General features: G+C 40.4%; 2 protein-coding genes across 2 annotated transcripts; one reads left to right on the top strand and one right to left on the bottom strand.

Moving 5' to 3' along the window:
• Positions 1–11,133: 11,133 nt before the first annotated feature.
• LOC138909540 (secreted RxLR effector protein 161-like) lies at positions 11,134–11,623 on the top strand. Its single transcript, XM_070200744.1, has 2 exons — positions 11,134–11,310; positions 11,408–11,623. The coding sequence occupies exons 1-2, from the start codon at positions 11,134–11,136 to the stop codon at positions 11,621–11,623; spliced, it is 393 nt and encodes a 130-aa protein (XP_070056845.1).
• A 2,367-nt stretch (positions 11,624–13,990) lies between these two features.
• Positions 13,991–15,238, bottom strand: LOC108948464 (probable DNA-directed RNA polymerase). Its single transcript, XM_018777623.2, has one exon. The coding sequence runs from the start codon at positions 15,236–15,238 to the stop codon at positions 13,991–13,993; it is 1,248 nt and encodes a 415-aa protein (XP_018633139.2).
• Positions 15,239–16,433: the final 1,195 nt, after the last annotated feature.

Genomic DNA, 16,433 nt, shown 5'->3' on the forward strand with positions numbered 1-16,433 from the left:
TGATTCTGATTCTGTATTTTGACAGCTATGACACATTTGGCATGTAATTAACTTATTACTATTTTCTTCTTCTTTCTCATTATGTATATATTCTCTCTATTCCCTTATTATGTATATTCATTTAGCTTTCAATAGTTTTTTGTTTTATAGCTTCTTTATCTTTATGTTTGTCTTCTTTTTGTATTAGTAGCTTCTTTTGGATTTTCTTTTTGAATTAGTAGCTTTTTTTGCTTTAATAGCTTCTTTTTAGGTTTAGTGGATAATAAGCCTTCAATTTTTTTAATGGCACAGTTCTTTCCAAAGGTGGTTTTGTTTTGTGTGAACCGGGTGACTCTTCCTAATGATGGATAGCGTGACAACCTTCTTAAGGGATTGAGTTCGTTTTTGGTAGTTAGGCAATAATAGTAGTAATAATGAATAAAAAGACCTAATTGAGTCATGCTCGAATAGTCAAAAATACTTCATTTGGTACCAACACACTTAACTACATGCTTATGGTTAAAAACAAGGGTTTTGGAAAGAAATAGCTCTAGTTAGTGACCTTTTGACTCTTGTGTTGACTTAGGCAATCATCCAGTGGTTTTGTCGAACCATTGTGATTTTCAATCTTGAATATGGTCATTGTGGGCCCTCGACTCTATCCTCTTTAACAATCCAGCTGCGAGACAGATGAGATGTTGTTGTTGCAAGTCCAAGTACTCGTGCGAATAGCCTAGAACTTGTCCCGAATGTGTTGCTAGGCAAAATTTTAAGTTTTGCTTTTCTTGAGAAATGATTGTAGGCTCTCCTTGTCCCGTTTGAAATTTTCCATGGCCCACCAATGTTGTTATCCCTAGTCAACCCATTTGAGCCTAAAGCCTTTCTCATTTGATAACCATGTTACAAGCTTTTACCCATTTTGTCGTGACCCTCTCTTGGCACCCGAGCTTTCCTTAATACTCTTGTGAGATAATTGAATAAAAATGCAAGTTTGGGGGAGAGACGAGGAGTTTGAAAATGTTATCAAGGCACAAAAGATAAAAGAAATGAAGAGAAGGAAAGGCAAGAAAAAGAAAGAGCAAGAAAACGAAAAATGCAAAAAAAGAAAGTGAATAAGTTGAAAAGTTGAAGGGATTCAAAGAAAAGTAATGATGTGAAGCATGGAGAAATCAAAGAAGGAGAAAATGAATAACATGACCAACAAAAAGTGATGTTAAGTCTCTCTAGTTCCTCTAAGAAAAAGAAAATGCCTCAAAGAAGTGGCAAAGGATGAGCCGAGAAAAGAAAATGGAGTGCTTAAGGAAATATGAGCCCGTTCTCTGTCATAGCATATCCAACCTTAGTCCAAAAATCTTCATTACATTCCGAAAAAGCCCTACATGATTTCAAGTCGAGTAAGCTTACATTAGTGGTCATTTACATGAGGGACAAGCCTATGGTACTTAAAGCCGTACTTGCGACATTCTTTTGGGAGAGATGATCAAACCTTTCACAAATCTTTCGATTGAGTGATATATTCTTAAGTGAGATAGGCAAACGGAGAGTAGAGGAGGAGGAGTTTGGGATCCACAATGACCTACATGAAACATCGAGCTTCTTTGATGAACAAAGTCAACTCTTGATGCTGTGTCACACTAGAACAATATGTGCTTAAAAGTTTAACTTGCTGCCTTGTTGATAATTCATAAGTGGTGTGGGTAATTGTTGGTCCCAATTGATTTGTGAATGACTCACCTTTGATTAGTTGGAATAGCTCTTAACTTGTGGAGGTGGGAATTACATTATTTTCTTGAGGACAAGCAAAAGCTTAAGTTTGGGGGAGTTGATAAGTGGGGATTTTGACTACTTATTAGCACCCTTTAGCTTTCGTTTTAGTCCAAAAGTGCTTAATTGTGTTCCCAAAAACTGATAAAATGTGCTTAATTGAAGGAATATTGGTAGCTAAGCTCCCAAGATGAAATCCAACTCAAGAAGGAGTAATCTTAACGCAAGGACAAAAACAGGCACAAAAGCTCAAAAGTGCGGTCCGCAGAATATCATCTGCGGCCACAGGTTATGAAGAAATTGCCATCAGAGAAATGTTCAAAGTGTGGTCCGCACATGAAATGTGCAGCCGCAGAAGCTGGGTCAGAGCAAAATTTCAAAGAACCTACATCTCAAGTCCAACAAAAGTGCGGACCGCACAATTATTGTGCAGCCGCAATCACATTTGTGCAGACCGTAGAAGAGCAAGGTGCGGCCGCAGACCTTATTATGCGGACCACAGAAAGAGTGCAGTACGGTCACAGTTCAGAATTATGCGGCCGCAGATTTCCAATCCTGTCAAGCTGAAGAAAAATACGGACCGCACATGGAATTGTGTGGCAGCAGAACCTCCGAAAGGGCATTTCTATCCGAAAATTCCAGCCCTGTATAAATAGAAGAGTTTTACTTTTTTAGGTTCATTTTTGACATCAACTACTATAATAGACGGTTTCTTTTACTCGTTTTAGTGGTTTTAGCTATTTTGAGCTTTCTAAACATGGAGTTTATCAATTTAGTTAGCAATATGTGTTTAATTATCATTTTGTTTCCTATTGCTTCTAGTTTAAGCATGAGTATCTAGATTTTTACTAGGGTTGTGACCCAACCCTAGTGTGTAAACTTAATGGGTGTTTGATTTATTGCTTGTTTATGATTGGGTGTTTATTATTTAGCCTTGTTCTTGCTTTTAATTGAAGAATTAATGGTTGCAAACATTAGTTCATGCCTAATTGACTTGGTTGCTACTTGAGAAGGAGAGATTTAGTCTAGGAAAACTTGGCTAACACGAAATTGGGTCAATTGAGAGATTGATAAGCCCAAGTAAAAGGTTGAACCTAGAGATAGTATAATCCGACTTGAGCTTTTATTCAACCATTTGTTCAATACCTATTTGGACTTGAGAAAGCCAACTTGGGCAAAATCATTCTCCGGTCGAGAGGTATTGAGTGGGTAACCGAGTGTTGATAGCTATAATACACACCGACCAATAAAACAAGCTTTAAAGTTTATAACCCATTAGGCAAACATCTAGGTGAAGGTCATAGTCCTAGGCCTTTTATATCATTTGAAAAACAACAAAAATAATTTCCTAGTTTCAGTTTTTAAATTGTAATCGTAGTGCAATTTAGTTTTTTAAACAAACCAAATATTGTGGAAGTGCAAATTTAGATATACAAACTCACGCGCTAAGATATATACTACTAACTCCCATTCTTATAGCTCCATGCGGAATTCGACCCTGACTCTTGTTGGGTATTACTATTGCATCGACCGTTTTCATGACCTCAAATAGAGTAGTGAAATTGGACGAGATCACCGAACCCTTAGGAAATTTCACATGCTTGTATTATTGTCGTGCGGATTTATTATTCCGGTAAATAAAGTTCTGTTTTTTATTCTCTCATCGATGGTGAAGACACGTGCTACCGAACAAGATGGATAGCCACCAGTACCACCAGCTAGGTCCACGAGAGGCCGAGGTTGAGGTAGGGGTAGAGGTGCAGCTCGTACAACAGCTAGAGCAGTACCTATAAATCTACCAGTTACTCTGGCTTAGGAGCAGGTTCCAGATGTAGTTGAGTCAGTGGGGCCAGCTCAGGAATCAGCAGTGCCCATTGTGATTCCAGGCCTTTAGGAGGCGTTGGCCCAAATATTGACAGTTTGCACTGGTCTTGCTCAAGTGGTTTTGGCTCAGGTCGCACCATCCACTTCTCAAGCCGAGGGAGGTACTCATACCCCCGCTACCCATACTCCAAATAAGGCGATGCAGGGACTTCAGACTCCGAAGGTACTACCTATCCAGCCGATTGCAGCTGCTCAAGCCACAATGGTCCCAGTTACGGCGGATGATGAGCAGAGGAGACTTGAGATATTTGGGAGGCTCCGGCCCCCATCATTTAGCGATGCTGAGTGAGAGGACATCCAGGGCTTCTTGGACAAGTGCTAGTGGACGCTTATAGCAGGTATTTTGGAGACCAGTGGGGTCTCGTTCACTACTTTTCAGTTTTTTGGGGCTGCCTTCAGATGGTGGGAGGCTTATGAGAGGCGCAGGCCGGTTGGTGCGGCACCACTTACATGGCAGGAGTTCTTCATTCTCTTTTTGGAGAAGTTCGTATCGTAGTCTCACAGGGAGGAGCTGTGCAGACAGTTTGAGTAGCTTCGGCAGGATGGCATGTCTATGACCTAGTACGAGATGAGGCTTTTTGAGTTAGCGCATCACGCAGTTTGGTTGGTTCCCACTGATCGGGAGAGGATCATAAGGTTCATTGATGGCCTCACGTATCAGCTATGGTTGCTTATGACTAGGGAGAAGGTATCTGGTTCCACTTTTCATGAGGTGGTTGACATTGCTCGACTAATAGAGATGGTCTGTAGCTAGGAGCGTGGTGAGAGGGAGGCCAAGAGGCCTCGAGGTTTGGGCAGTTTTGGTGGTGTGCCTTCTAGGGGCAGTCCAACCATAGCAGAACAGATATTGTTGCCTCTGACGCAGTGATTAAAGGTATTGTCTCAGTATGCCACAGGGATGCCTCTGCATTATTTGACCCTGGTTCCACTTATTCGTATGTATCATCGTATTTTGCTCATTATCTGGATATGCCCAGTGAGTCCTTAGTTTCATCTGTTCATGTATCTACGCTAGTGGGCGATACTATTGTTGCGGACTGTGTATATTGGTCGTGTGCAGTGACTATTGGGGGATTGGAGACTAGAGCGGATCTTTTACTGCTTAGTATGATGGACTTCGATGTGATCTTGGGTATGGATTGGTTGTCTCCATGTCATGTTGTTCTAGATTGTCATGCTAAGACCGTGACATTGGCGATGCCGGGGTTGCCAAGGATCGAGTGGAGGGGTTCTCTAGACTATGTTCCCAGTAGAGTGATTTCATATTTGAATGCCCAACGGATGGTTGAGAAGGGTTATTTATCTTATTTGGCCTTTGTGAGGGATGTTGGTGTTGATTCTCCTGCTATTGATTTTGTTCCGGTGGTACAGGAGTTTTCGGATATGTTTCCTGCAGAACTGTCGGGCATGCCCATTTCTATTTTGGTAGTGACTTGGTGTCGGGCACTCAGCCCATTTCTATTCTACCGTATCATATGGAACCAACTGAGTTGAAAGAATTGAAGGAGCAGCTTTAGGAACTCCTTGATAAGAGGTTTATCAGGCCTAGTGTATCACCTTGGGGTGCACCAGTTCTGTTTGTGAAGAAAAAGGATGGTACCATGCGGATGTGCATTGTTTATAGGCAGTTGAACAAAGTTACAATCAAGAACAAGTATCCTTTGCCGTGCATTGATGATCTATTCGACCAGCTTCAGGGAGCGAGGGTGTTCTCTAAGATTGACTTGAGGTCTAGGTATCACCAGCTGAAGATTCGGGACTCGGATATTCTAAAGATAGCATTCAGGACCTGATGAACATTATATTTCAGCCTCATCTTGACTCGTTTGTCATAGTGTTCATTGATGATATCCTGGTGTACTCTCGTAGCTAGGAGGAGCATGCCCATCATTTGAGGATTATGTTATAACGGTTGATGGAGGAGAATTTTTATGCTAAGTTCTCTAAATATCAGTTTTGGCTTAGTTCGGTAGCGTTCTTGGGGCACATGTTGTCCAGTGAGGGGATTCAGGTGGATCCAAAGAAGATAGAGGCGGTTTAGAGTTGGCCTAGACCGTCCTCAACTACAGAGATTCAGAGATTTCTCGGCTTGGACGGTTATTATCGTCGCTTCATGGAGGGTTTCTCCTCTATTGCATCACCTTTGACCAAATTGACCCAAAAGGGTGTTATTTTCAGATGGTCGGATGAGTGTGAGGGGAGATTTCAGAAGCTCAAGACTTCCTTGTCCACAACTCCAGTTCTAGTTCTACCTTTAGCTTTTGGTTCTTATACAGTATATTGTGATGCTTCTCGGATCGGTATTGGGTGTGTCTCTATACAGGGAGGTAGAAGGATTGCTTATGCTTCGCGTTAGTTGCAGTCTCATGAGAAGAACTACCCTGTCCATGATTTAGAGTTAGGTGTCATCGTTCATGCATTGAAGATTTTGAGGGATTATCTCTACGGTGTGTCTTGTGAGGTGTTTATAGATCATCGGAGTCTCCAGCATTTGTTCAAATAGAAGGATCTAAATTTGAGGCAGCAGAGATGGTTGGAGTTGCTAAAGTTCTATGATATCACTATTATGTATCATCCCGGGAAGGCAATGTGGTGTTTGATGCCTTGAGTAGAAAGGCATTGAGTATGGGTAGCCTTGCATTCATTCCTGTCGGTGAGAGACCTCTTGCAGTTGATGTTCAGGCCTTGGCCAACCAGTTCGTGAGATTAGATGTCTCGGAGCCCAGTCGGGTTCTAGCTTGTGTGGTTTCTCGGTCTTATTTATATGATCGCATCAAAGAGCGCCAGTATGATGACCCTCATTTGCTTGTCCTTAAGGACACAGTTCAGCACGGTGATGCCAGAGATGTTACTATTGGGGATGATAGAGTATTGAGGATGCAAGTTCGGATTTGTATGCGTAATGTAGATGGGCTACGTGAGTTGATTTTTAAGGAGGCCCACAGCTCGTGGTATTCCATCCATCCGGGTGCCGTGAAGATGTATCAGGACTTGAGGCAACATTATTGGTGGAGAAGGATGAAGAAGGATGTAGTGGGGTTTGTAGCTCAGTGCCTTAACTGTCAGCAGGTGAAGTATGAGCATTAGAAACCGGGCGGATTGCTTCAGAGGTTAAAGATTCCAGAGTGGAAATAGGAGCGGATCACCATGGATTTTGTAGTTGGGCTCCCACGGATTTCGAGGGAGTTCGATGTTATTTGGGTGATTGTGGATCGGTTGACCAAGTCCGCGCATTTCATTCCAGTTGGAACTACTTATACTTCGGAGTGGTTGCCTGAGATTTATATCCGAGCGATTGTTCGCCTCCACGGCGTGCCAGTGTCCATCATTTCAGATCGGGGCACGCAGTTCACATCGCAGTTTTGGAGAGCTGTGTAGTGAGAGTTGGGTACTCAGGTTTAGTTGAGCACAGCATTTCACCCTCAGACTGGCGGACAGTCCAAGTGCACTATTCAGATATTGGAGGATATGATACATGCTTGTGTCGTTGATTTTGGGGATTCTTGGGATCAATTTCTGCCACTCGCAGAGTTTGCCTATAACAACAGCTACCGGTTGAGCATTTAGATGACTCCGTATGAGGCTTTGTATGGGAGATGGTGTAGGTCTTTGGTGGGTTGGTTTGAGCCTGGTGAGGCTAGGCTATTGGGTACTGACTTGGTCCAGGATGCTTTGGACAAGGTTAAGATGATTCAGGAGTGGCTTCGCACGAGCAATCTAGGCATAAGATTTATGCCGACAGGAAGGTCCGTGATGTTTCTTACATGGTCGGGGAAAAGGTACTGCTTAAGGTTTCACCCATGAAGGGTGTTATGAGGTTCGGAAGGGCAAGTTAATCCCTCGGTATATTGGGCTGTTTGAGGTAACTCAGAGGATTGGGGAGGTGGCTTACAAGCTTTCCTTGCCACATAGTTTGTCAAGTGTGCATCCAGTATTTCATGTTTCTATCCTACGAAAGTATGTCGGCGATCTGTCTCATGTTTTAGATTTGAGCACAGTTTAGTTGGATGGTGATCTGACCTATGATGTGGAGCCGGTGGCCATTTTGGATTGGCAGGTTTAAAAGTTGAGGTCAAAGGACATAGCTTCAGTAAAGGTGTAGTGCAGAGGTCAGCCAGTTGTGGAGGCTACTTGGGAGACCGAGCAAGAGATGCGGATAAGATATCGACACCAATTTGAGACTCCAGGTAAGTTTCTACACACATTCGAGGAAGAACGTTTGTTTAAGAAGGGGATGATGTAACTACCCGGCCGGTCATTTTGAGAGTTGTAGCAATGTTCCCCCATTTACTGCTCATTTTATACCTTATAGTTGTTATGTGACTTGCCGGGGTAGTTGGTTCGGGTCCAATAAGATTTCAGAATGAAATGAGACACTTAGTCTAAATGTTGAAAGCTTAAGTTGAAATGATTGACCAGATGTTGATCTTTGAGTAAGCAACTTTGGAACAAAGTTTTGATGGTTCTGTTAGATTCGTTGGTGATTTTGGACTTAGGATTATGTCCGGATTGTGATTTGGAGGTCCGTAGTGAAATTAGGCTTGAAATGACGAAGGTTGGAATTTTTGAAAAGTTTGACCGGGAGTGGACTTTTTTATATCGGGGTCGGATTCCAATTTTAGAAGTTGGAGTAGGTCCATAATGTCAAATGTGACTTATTTGAAAATTTTAGGGTCAATCGGACGTATTTTGATAGGTTTCAGTGTCGTTTGTAGAAATTGAAAGATAAAAAATTCATTAGGCATGAATCTATGTGCGATTCGTGTTTTTAAAGTTGTTCGAGGTGATTTGAGGGCTCTACTAAATCCGTATGATGTTTTGGGACTTGATGGTATGTTTGGTTGAGGTCTCGGGGGCCTCGGGTTGAGTTCGGAGGGTTGTCGGATCGATTTGAAGTTAGAGGGAATGCTGGAGCTCACCAGCTTCAAGTGTAATTGCACCTGCGAAGTGGGGATCGCATGTGCATTCTCGCAGAAGCGAGAAGGGAGCCGCAGAAGCGGCCAGGGAGGAAGTGAGAAGAGGTCGCAGATGCGAGGTTATTTACGCACCTGCGTGATTGCAGATGCGGCGTTAAGGGCGCAGAAGCGGGGGGCTCGCAGGCGCTATGGGGAGATCCGCAGCTGCGGATGCGCAAATGCGAGGCGATGACCGCAGAAGCGGAGGCCCAGCTCTAGTGGTTCATCACAGAAGCAGAATTTTGGTCGCTTTTGTGACACCGCAGATATGGTTAAGTGTCCGCAAAAGTGGAAAGGCTGGACATAAAGTTAAATATAAGGATCCGTGATTTTGGCTTCATTTCAATATTCCAAGCACGGTTTAGATGATTTTTAAGAGGGTTTTCGAGATGATTCTTAAAGTAAGTCCCTTGTGCTCATTTTCTATCAATAATATTGCTTCCCCATTGATTTTACCACCTAGTTTGTGTGTATTTAAAGTGTAAATTGGGAATTTGAGGGTAGGGATTTGGAGGGTTTGATTTAGGGATTTGGGTGATGATTTGGTGTCGGATTTTGATAAATTTAGTATGGATAGACTCGTGGTTGAGTGAGCTTTCGGGTTTTGTGACTTTTATCGAATTTTGAGACGTGGGCTCGGCGACCAATCTTTTAGCCAATTTTTTATTTTGATTAATAATTTAGCATTTTCTTATGGAGTTGATTCCTTTAGCCCGTATTGATTTTATCACATTGTTTATGGCTAGATTCGAGGCATTTAGAGGCCGTTTCGCGAGGCAAGGGTGTGTTAGAGTAAAGACTATGGAACCATATAGTTGTATAATCTGTTGTTATCTGTACATTCTCCATGTATTAGAGAAATTGAATCACAAATCATATTTAGACCACGTGTTAGCATTGTAGGGACCCACAGAGGTCGTGTACATGTTGAATTATCTGTTAAATTATTGTTTTGTACTCAATCACAATTTATTTGTATATTACATCTCAGTCTCTATTGTTCATTTTTTATGCATCATATCATTGTTGTCTAGGCTGCTTATTATGATTTCTGAGAGACTGAGAGACTGGAGAGGTTGATGACTTAGTGAGGCCGAGGGCCTGATTATGAGGTATTATACTATAGCACGTGAGTTTTCTATGCAGCACGTGGTTTGTCCGTGCGGGTTCAGATATTATACTATAGCACTGATTTGTTCGTGCATCACGTGAGTTGTCCATGCAGATCCAGATATTATAATATAGCACGTGAGTTGTCCGTGCAGTATGTGAGTTATCCGTGTGGATTATAGCGTTTGGGCTGAAGGAGCCCCTCTGAAGTCTGCACACACCCCTAGTGAGTGCAGGTACCTACTGAGTATGAGTTCCGAGTGCCGAGTGCTGAGTGATTGGGAAGGCTGAGTGATTGTGGCCCTGAGATGATGCATTTGATTTCATATTTGTTGCACTTAGCTGCCATGTATCACTGTCTTGAAAATTTCTGAATGATATTACACTCTGTTTCAATTGAACTTGACATGAAATTACTGTTTTAGCCTTAATTGTCGAACTTGAAAGCATGCCTGCCTTTCTATGTTAAAATCACTGTAATTGAACTATAACTGTAAAGCTCGTCACTACTTTCAGTTCTTTATTTAGTCTTGTTACTTACTGAGTTGGTTGTACTCACGCTACACCCTGCACTTCGTGTGCAGATTTAGGTATTTTCGAACACGGTGAGTGTTGATTTCCGCGCACAGTTGATCTTCTGGAGATTTCGAGATAGCTATCGGTGTTTCGCAGACCTTATCTCTCCTTCCCTATCTTTACGCTTATTGTATTTAGTTTCAGACTATATTAGATAGTGTTTCTTAGACTTATGATGTATAGATGCTCATGTACTCAGTGACACCCCGATGTTGGGAATTTCCGCGTTGTATTTTGAATTTTCTATCCTGTATATGAGAAGTTATTATCATTTAAACTATTTTAAATCTGTTTCATGTTAAGTGTTGGAGTTATTTCATAAATGTCGGCTTGCCTAGTACGACGATAGGCGTCATCACGACAGGTTAGGATTTTGGGTCGTGACAGCATAGACTACAATGAAACTCTCTCTCCAGTGGCTAAAATGGTCACTGTGAGATCAGTCATTGCCTTAGCTACCTATAGAGGTTGGGGTTTATACCAAATGAATGTGTTTAATACATTCTTATAGGGAGACCTATCAGAAGAAGTGTACATAGACCTACCCGAAGGTTTCCAAAGACAAGGGGAGCAGAAGGTGTATAGATTGTTGAAGTCTATGTATAGCCTTAAACAGGCATCAGAGTAGTGGAATTTAAAGCTTACAGAAGCTTTATTGAAGGCAGGGTTCAGTCAAAGTGCATTTCATTGTTCCTTGTTCACTAAGAGGTCCAATGGTCACATTATTGTGATCCTAATCTATGTTGATGATATGCTTCTTACTAGTAGTAGCAAGATTCTTATTGATGAGGCAAAGGTTGTTCGACATTAGGAGTTGAAAGTGAAAGACTTAGGCAAATTAAGATACTTTCTTGGAATTGAGGTTATGAGATCCAAGCCTAGCATTCTCCTCAACAAGAGGAAGTACACCTTTGAGCTCATTTCTGAATTGGGCCTTAGTGAAGCCAATCATGCTGTCACACCTCTTGAGATTAATCAGAGGTTGACTTATGTAGAGTTTGACAAAGTTGCAGGGCTTCAGAATTTAGATACCTTAGTGGATGTTACTAGCTATCAAAAACTAATCGGGAAATTATTATATCTTACAGTCACGACTTGATATTTGTTATGCAGTTCAAAGCCTCAGTCAATTCATGCAGGTTCCAAAGAAGTCTCACATGGATGCTTCTACCAGGGTTGTCAGATATCTTAAGAATGCACCAGGACTTGGTGTTTTACTGAAGAGGGAGTCTGCACAGCCTCTACTTGGGTTCTGTGATTCAGATTGGGGTGTCTGCCCTGTTACTAGAAGATCAGTTAGTGGTTATTTGATGAAGTTTGGTAGTTCTCTTATCTCTTGGAAGTTCAAAAAATAGCACACTATTTCCAGAAGTAGTGCAGAGACAGAGTACAGGAGTATGGCCTCAGCAGTCGCAAAAATCACTTGGTTGCTAGGTTTGTTTGTTGAGCTTGGAGTTACCATTCAACAGCCAGTTACCTTATGTTGTGATAGCTGCAATGCAGATTGTTGCAAATCCCATTTTTAATGAACGCACCAAACATATCAAAATCGATTTCCACTTCATTCGTGAGAAGATAAAGCAGGGGTTGCTGGCTACTCAGTATGTTCATACTTCGCATCAACTAGCAGACGTACTTACAAAAGAGTTGACTGCTACGCAACATAATTGTCTGTTAGGCAAGCTGGGTGTGTTGAATATTCTTCACCCTCCAACTTGAGGGGGAGTATTGTAATATTGTAGCTAGTTAGTGGTTACTTAGTTGAGGGACTTATTTGTACACAGTAGAAGTTAGAGGACCTTCTTATTATTTAAGAAGTTATGTTAGTTGTATATAAATAGTGTATAGTCAGTTATTTAGTTATGAGAAAAATATTTTCCTTTCCCAGCAGAGCTTCTTTTCGATTCTTCTTCTCCAAGTCTCTCTCAAAATATTCTGACAGATTGTGATAATTTAAAGAGCAAAATAAAAATTGTGAGGTCAAATCCGAATTAGCCCATTTGTCACCCCCTTCTTTCTTTGATTTGAAGCAAGATTTTTTGAAAGTAACAATTCCAAATAGATCATCCATTTTTCTACCACATGGTTGAGATCAATGTGAAAATCAGAATGCCTATGTCCACGAAGCGAAGAAAGAGGAGCAGGAACAAGAGGTTGTCCTCTCCCAGCCTAGTAGTTCCGCAACTACTACCGTGGTTAATGCCAACAGGGATCTCCCATTCCGAAAGGTTACTAGGCCGCATGTTTCTTCTTTTTTTTTTGACCAAAATATTTCTTTTTTTTCTTCGCCCTTTGCATTGGAAGGGGGCAGAATATACTTTATTATATACGAGGAACTCACGAAAATCTCTGAGTGCTCAAGCATCCAATCAATTGAAATGAGGGTTAACAAAAACGAATAGGACCTATTATTCCTACATGTTCCATTAGTAACATTCCCTTGAGATGTTACTGCATATTTTTCTTGTGTTTAATCTTTCCCGATTAGAAATCATATAGGAATTTCTTATAAAATGAGCAAATTTATTGGATTGGTTTATTAAAAGTATTGATAAAATTTTACTCTGCGCTATTGATTCCACTATTATTAGTGTGGAATAATTCATTTATATTTATAGAGATAGGGGACATAATTCATATGGATATAGTAAGTCTGGCTTGAGCTGCTTTAATGGTAGTCTTTACTTTTTTCCTTTCACTCGTAGTGTGGGGAAGAAGTGAACTATATGGGTCTTACTAATTGAGTTAAGGAAGAGAACTGTATCAATATCAATTGCTTTCTAGATCGTTCTGCAACACGTTTTGAGCAAAATAAAAATATCTTCATTTTAAAATTCCATTGGACTTGACTAGAGTAATGTGTTATAGGAATCATCCTCTTTCAATCAAAGAGCTATTTCAACGATTCCCATATTTGTAGTTCGAAAGGAAGAGGATCCCAGAAAATCTATTCGAACCTAATTCTTCCGAAATTTTCTATTCCAATGAATCCCCCCAATTAGTAGCCGAAGTAAAGGCCAGCATGAGATCAAAGTCACTTGTCGTCCTTTCGTTGTCTGTTCAACAAAGGCCATCGATATTCCCTTACTTCACAAGTTTTGAATTTTATGAGCCCTTCGATTGTATCCCATAATAAAATCTCTCTGATAAATATCTTGTCATTCGATTTGCATTTTTTTCCTTTTATTTTTTAATTTGGCACTATTTAAATAAAAAAGAACCTACAATAAGTTTTTCTTCCTTTAACACTAACCTGGACAAGACTCACCAATAAGGTAACTCCACCCTGTATTTTATGGATCAAATCCGGTGATAATTCTCTACTCATGTCCTTCCAGAGCTGAGGAGAAGAAGTGCCCCAATCAATGCATTCCATTCTTAGCAGAGGTTCCTTCTATATAATCCCTCGAAGTACTTCACTCACCTTCGAAGAGTGAAAGGATCATTCAAAGAAAACTAAAGGCATAGGACAAAGGAGCTTAGAAGGGTGACGGAGAGGAGTAGTAAGGTATGAAATCACTTAGATAGAAGCATGTTGGATGACAGAACGATGACTTCATGCTTAAATTCTAAATTTGAGATTTCTGACCTTGAAAAATGACGTAAGTGATAGATGGAATCGTTCAGTAGGCTAGTTTCCATTTTCTATTGAGAAAGCGACGGCCCCAGTGTGCTCTCTAATAGTGCACCGAAACGGGGCCGGAGAGACGGTAAACCTTAGATCAGCTAAGATCTCTCAGTGTTACCTGTTCCGATTTCATATAGTCCTGGACTGTAGTAAAACATGGTGTAGAATAGTATACCGGTCTACCCATAGCAGATGCTAACCATCCTACAGAGCGGATTAAAGTCATTAGGTTTACAATATGGGGAAACCTCGATTTAAAGAACTTCTCGATATGAGTAGAAAGCGTCAAGCATTCTTTTTTCCTTATTAAACCGGAGTATTGTTTATAGAGATCGTCCGCCATGGTGTATGCTGCCTTACCATAGATCAACGGCATTAGGAGAGATTTAATAATTTTTCTATCAAACCGGGGACATACAACAGTCTTAATCATGTGAGGATCATCGAAAGTTTGAATTTCCTCAATCAAGGACTTTTTAATCTCCGATACAAAGAAGTCGTAAACGTCATTAATACCTAGATTCTTTATAGGCTCTTTATAACCATTGTTTATAGGCTCATTATCACCTTTTGTTGGAATAAGATTCGTATAATTAACTATTTCAAAATCTAACAAGAAGTAACTAATTATCTGATAAGCGCTTGCAGATGCATTTTGTGTGATAGGAAGTTTCCACTCTGACACCCTAGGATCCAACCTTTCGATAATTAGAGCCTTGCTTAGGAACTGCAAGGGATCTTTAGCGGTAGGTGCATACTCAATGATTCTATCAATAGAGTAAAACCTCTGCTCTCTATACCATTTACAAGTTGCAGGGTAAGTATCAAACTTTTTATAATGAAATGAGGCTGACACATATAACATTGAGTAAACCTTGTTATCGTATTCTTTAGTATGAGATGGATTTGCCTTCTTAGCATCATTAAATGTACTCTTAGAGAACACTATCAAAGACCTTGCTAAATCACGCTCATGGAAATGTAATACCCCCGCGCGATAAATCCTACCGCGGAAGTCGACGAATGCTAGCAGATAAAATTCATACCCCTCGTAAGCTGACGCTATATCGAGTATAAAGGTTTCATAACGGGCTCGCTGGATGTCTGTCAAGAACTTTTTTAGCAATGCAGGATAGAGGTAAGGTCGGCACTCATCACCTTCATTTGATAGGTAAGTTTCCCTCAATACCTTGCATCCCTCGGCTACATTTAAGTAGGCTAGAAACTTCGGCATCAGTAGATCTATTTCTACTAATCTATTATAATTATTTTTAATGATATCTAAGACACCCACATTTATCTCAAAAGCCTCTTTCTGTAAGGTATTCATAGTGTCACACATTTTCTGATAGTTTTCACCCAATAAAATATTAAAGTTATTCTTATCGCGGGATGCTAATAGATTATAGCGATTATATAAAATATAAATCCACGTTAGGTTCGCCTAAATAACCTCCAGTAATATCAGATAGTGATTTAGGTGCCTCTCCCCTCACTTTAAGTCGTTCTACAACACCCCACTCCTTAGGAGGGCATACCATAGGTAGACTTAACTGGATCGGCAGAATGCTTATATCAAAATTGCAAATTACATATATAGGCTTTTGTTTGTAATACTTACCACCCTTCTCTTTTTTATTAACCTTTTGATCAGGAAAATATTGTTATCAATTCTCTTTCTAATAAAAATTCAACCAACAATACACCTATATTCTTACTTATACAACCAGGAATTACATTAACGGAAGGTTTGCTCCCAACCCGTTGATAATTTCTTTCAGACAGCAATTTAGCATGAACTCTAGCCATTCTATCTAGTTGGTCTACAAGGGTAGAAAGGCGAACGGCTGGGCTCTCATTAATACTATTGAAGAGGCAACCAAAGATGTAAATAATAATGCCTTCCAATGTATACTGATGAAAGAGGTTTAGAAGATCCAACTCATCGGAAGTGAGTTTCTTACTAGCCTTAAGATACTCCTTAGCAGAGGGCGCATCCTTCTTAACCAAAAGATTAATCATCATAGGTGTAGCCTCAAACAAACTCTGTATATCATCATATGGATATGCTTGTTCTTCAATCTTCTTTTGTGTTTCGTATAATTTATAACTATCGTACCTGTCTACTTTAGATTTACACAGCAATTCCAACACAGCACTTTGGTATTTGAAAATATTTGTTTGTTCGGTAATATTTAATCCATTATCTTTGGAAATATCATTAAACTTCGGTTCGAGCACCAGTCTATAAATTAGCTTTAAGACATTTTTCAAATCAGGGTTTGCATTCGCTTTACAGGAACGACTCAAATAAAGGGTCTTGGCCTTCCTAATATCATTCTTTCTAGCATTTTGGTAACGGATACAAATTATTTAATAATATTTTTATTATTCTGTATAATAAACCACGAAACAGTCTATGTATCGCTCACTCTGCGCCAAACCGGTGGTAGCCTAAATCTATTTAAGCTAAATGGCGTAGGTATATTAATTACAGGGTGATCAGGTTTTATTTCCTATAGAGTTCAAGATATGTT

Source organism: Nicotiana tomentosiformis, chromosome 4 (genome assembly GCF_000390325.3).
Source record: "Nicotiana tomentosiformis chromosome 4, ASM39032v3, whole genome shotgun sequence".
Classification (NCBI taxonomy): Eukaryota; Viridiplantae; Streptophyta; class Magnoliopsida; order Solanales; family Solanaceae; genus Nicotiana; species Nicotiana tomentosiformis.

What these genes read in the sequence shown, in the direction of transcription:
- LOC138909540 (XM_070200744.1), top strand. Translation starts at nt 11,134, where the DNA reads ATGAGATCCAAGCCTAGCATTCTCCTCAACAAGAGGAAGTACACCTTT. An exon ending in ATTTAGATACCTTAGTGGAT is followed by an intron (nt 11,311 to 11,407) that starts GTTACTAGCTAT and finishes CAATTCATGCAG; the next exon opens with GTTCCAAAGAAGTCTCACAT.
- LOC108948464 (XM_018777623.2), bottom strand. Translation starts at nt 15,238, where the DNA reads ATGTGTGACACTATGAATACCTTACAGAAAGAGGCTTTTGAGATAAAT.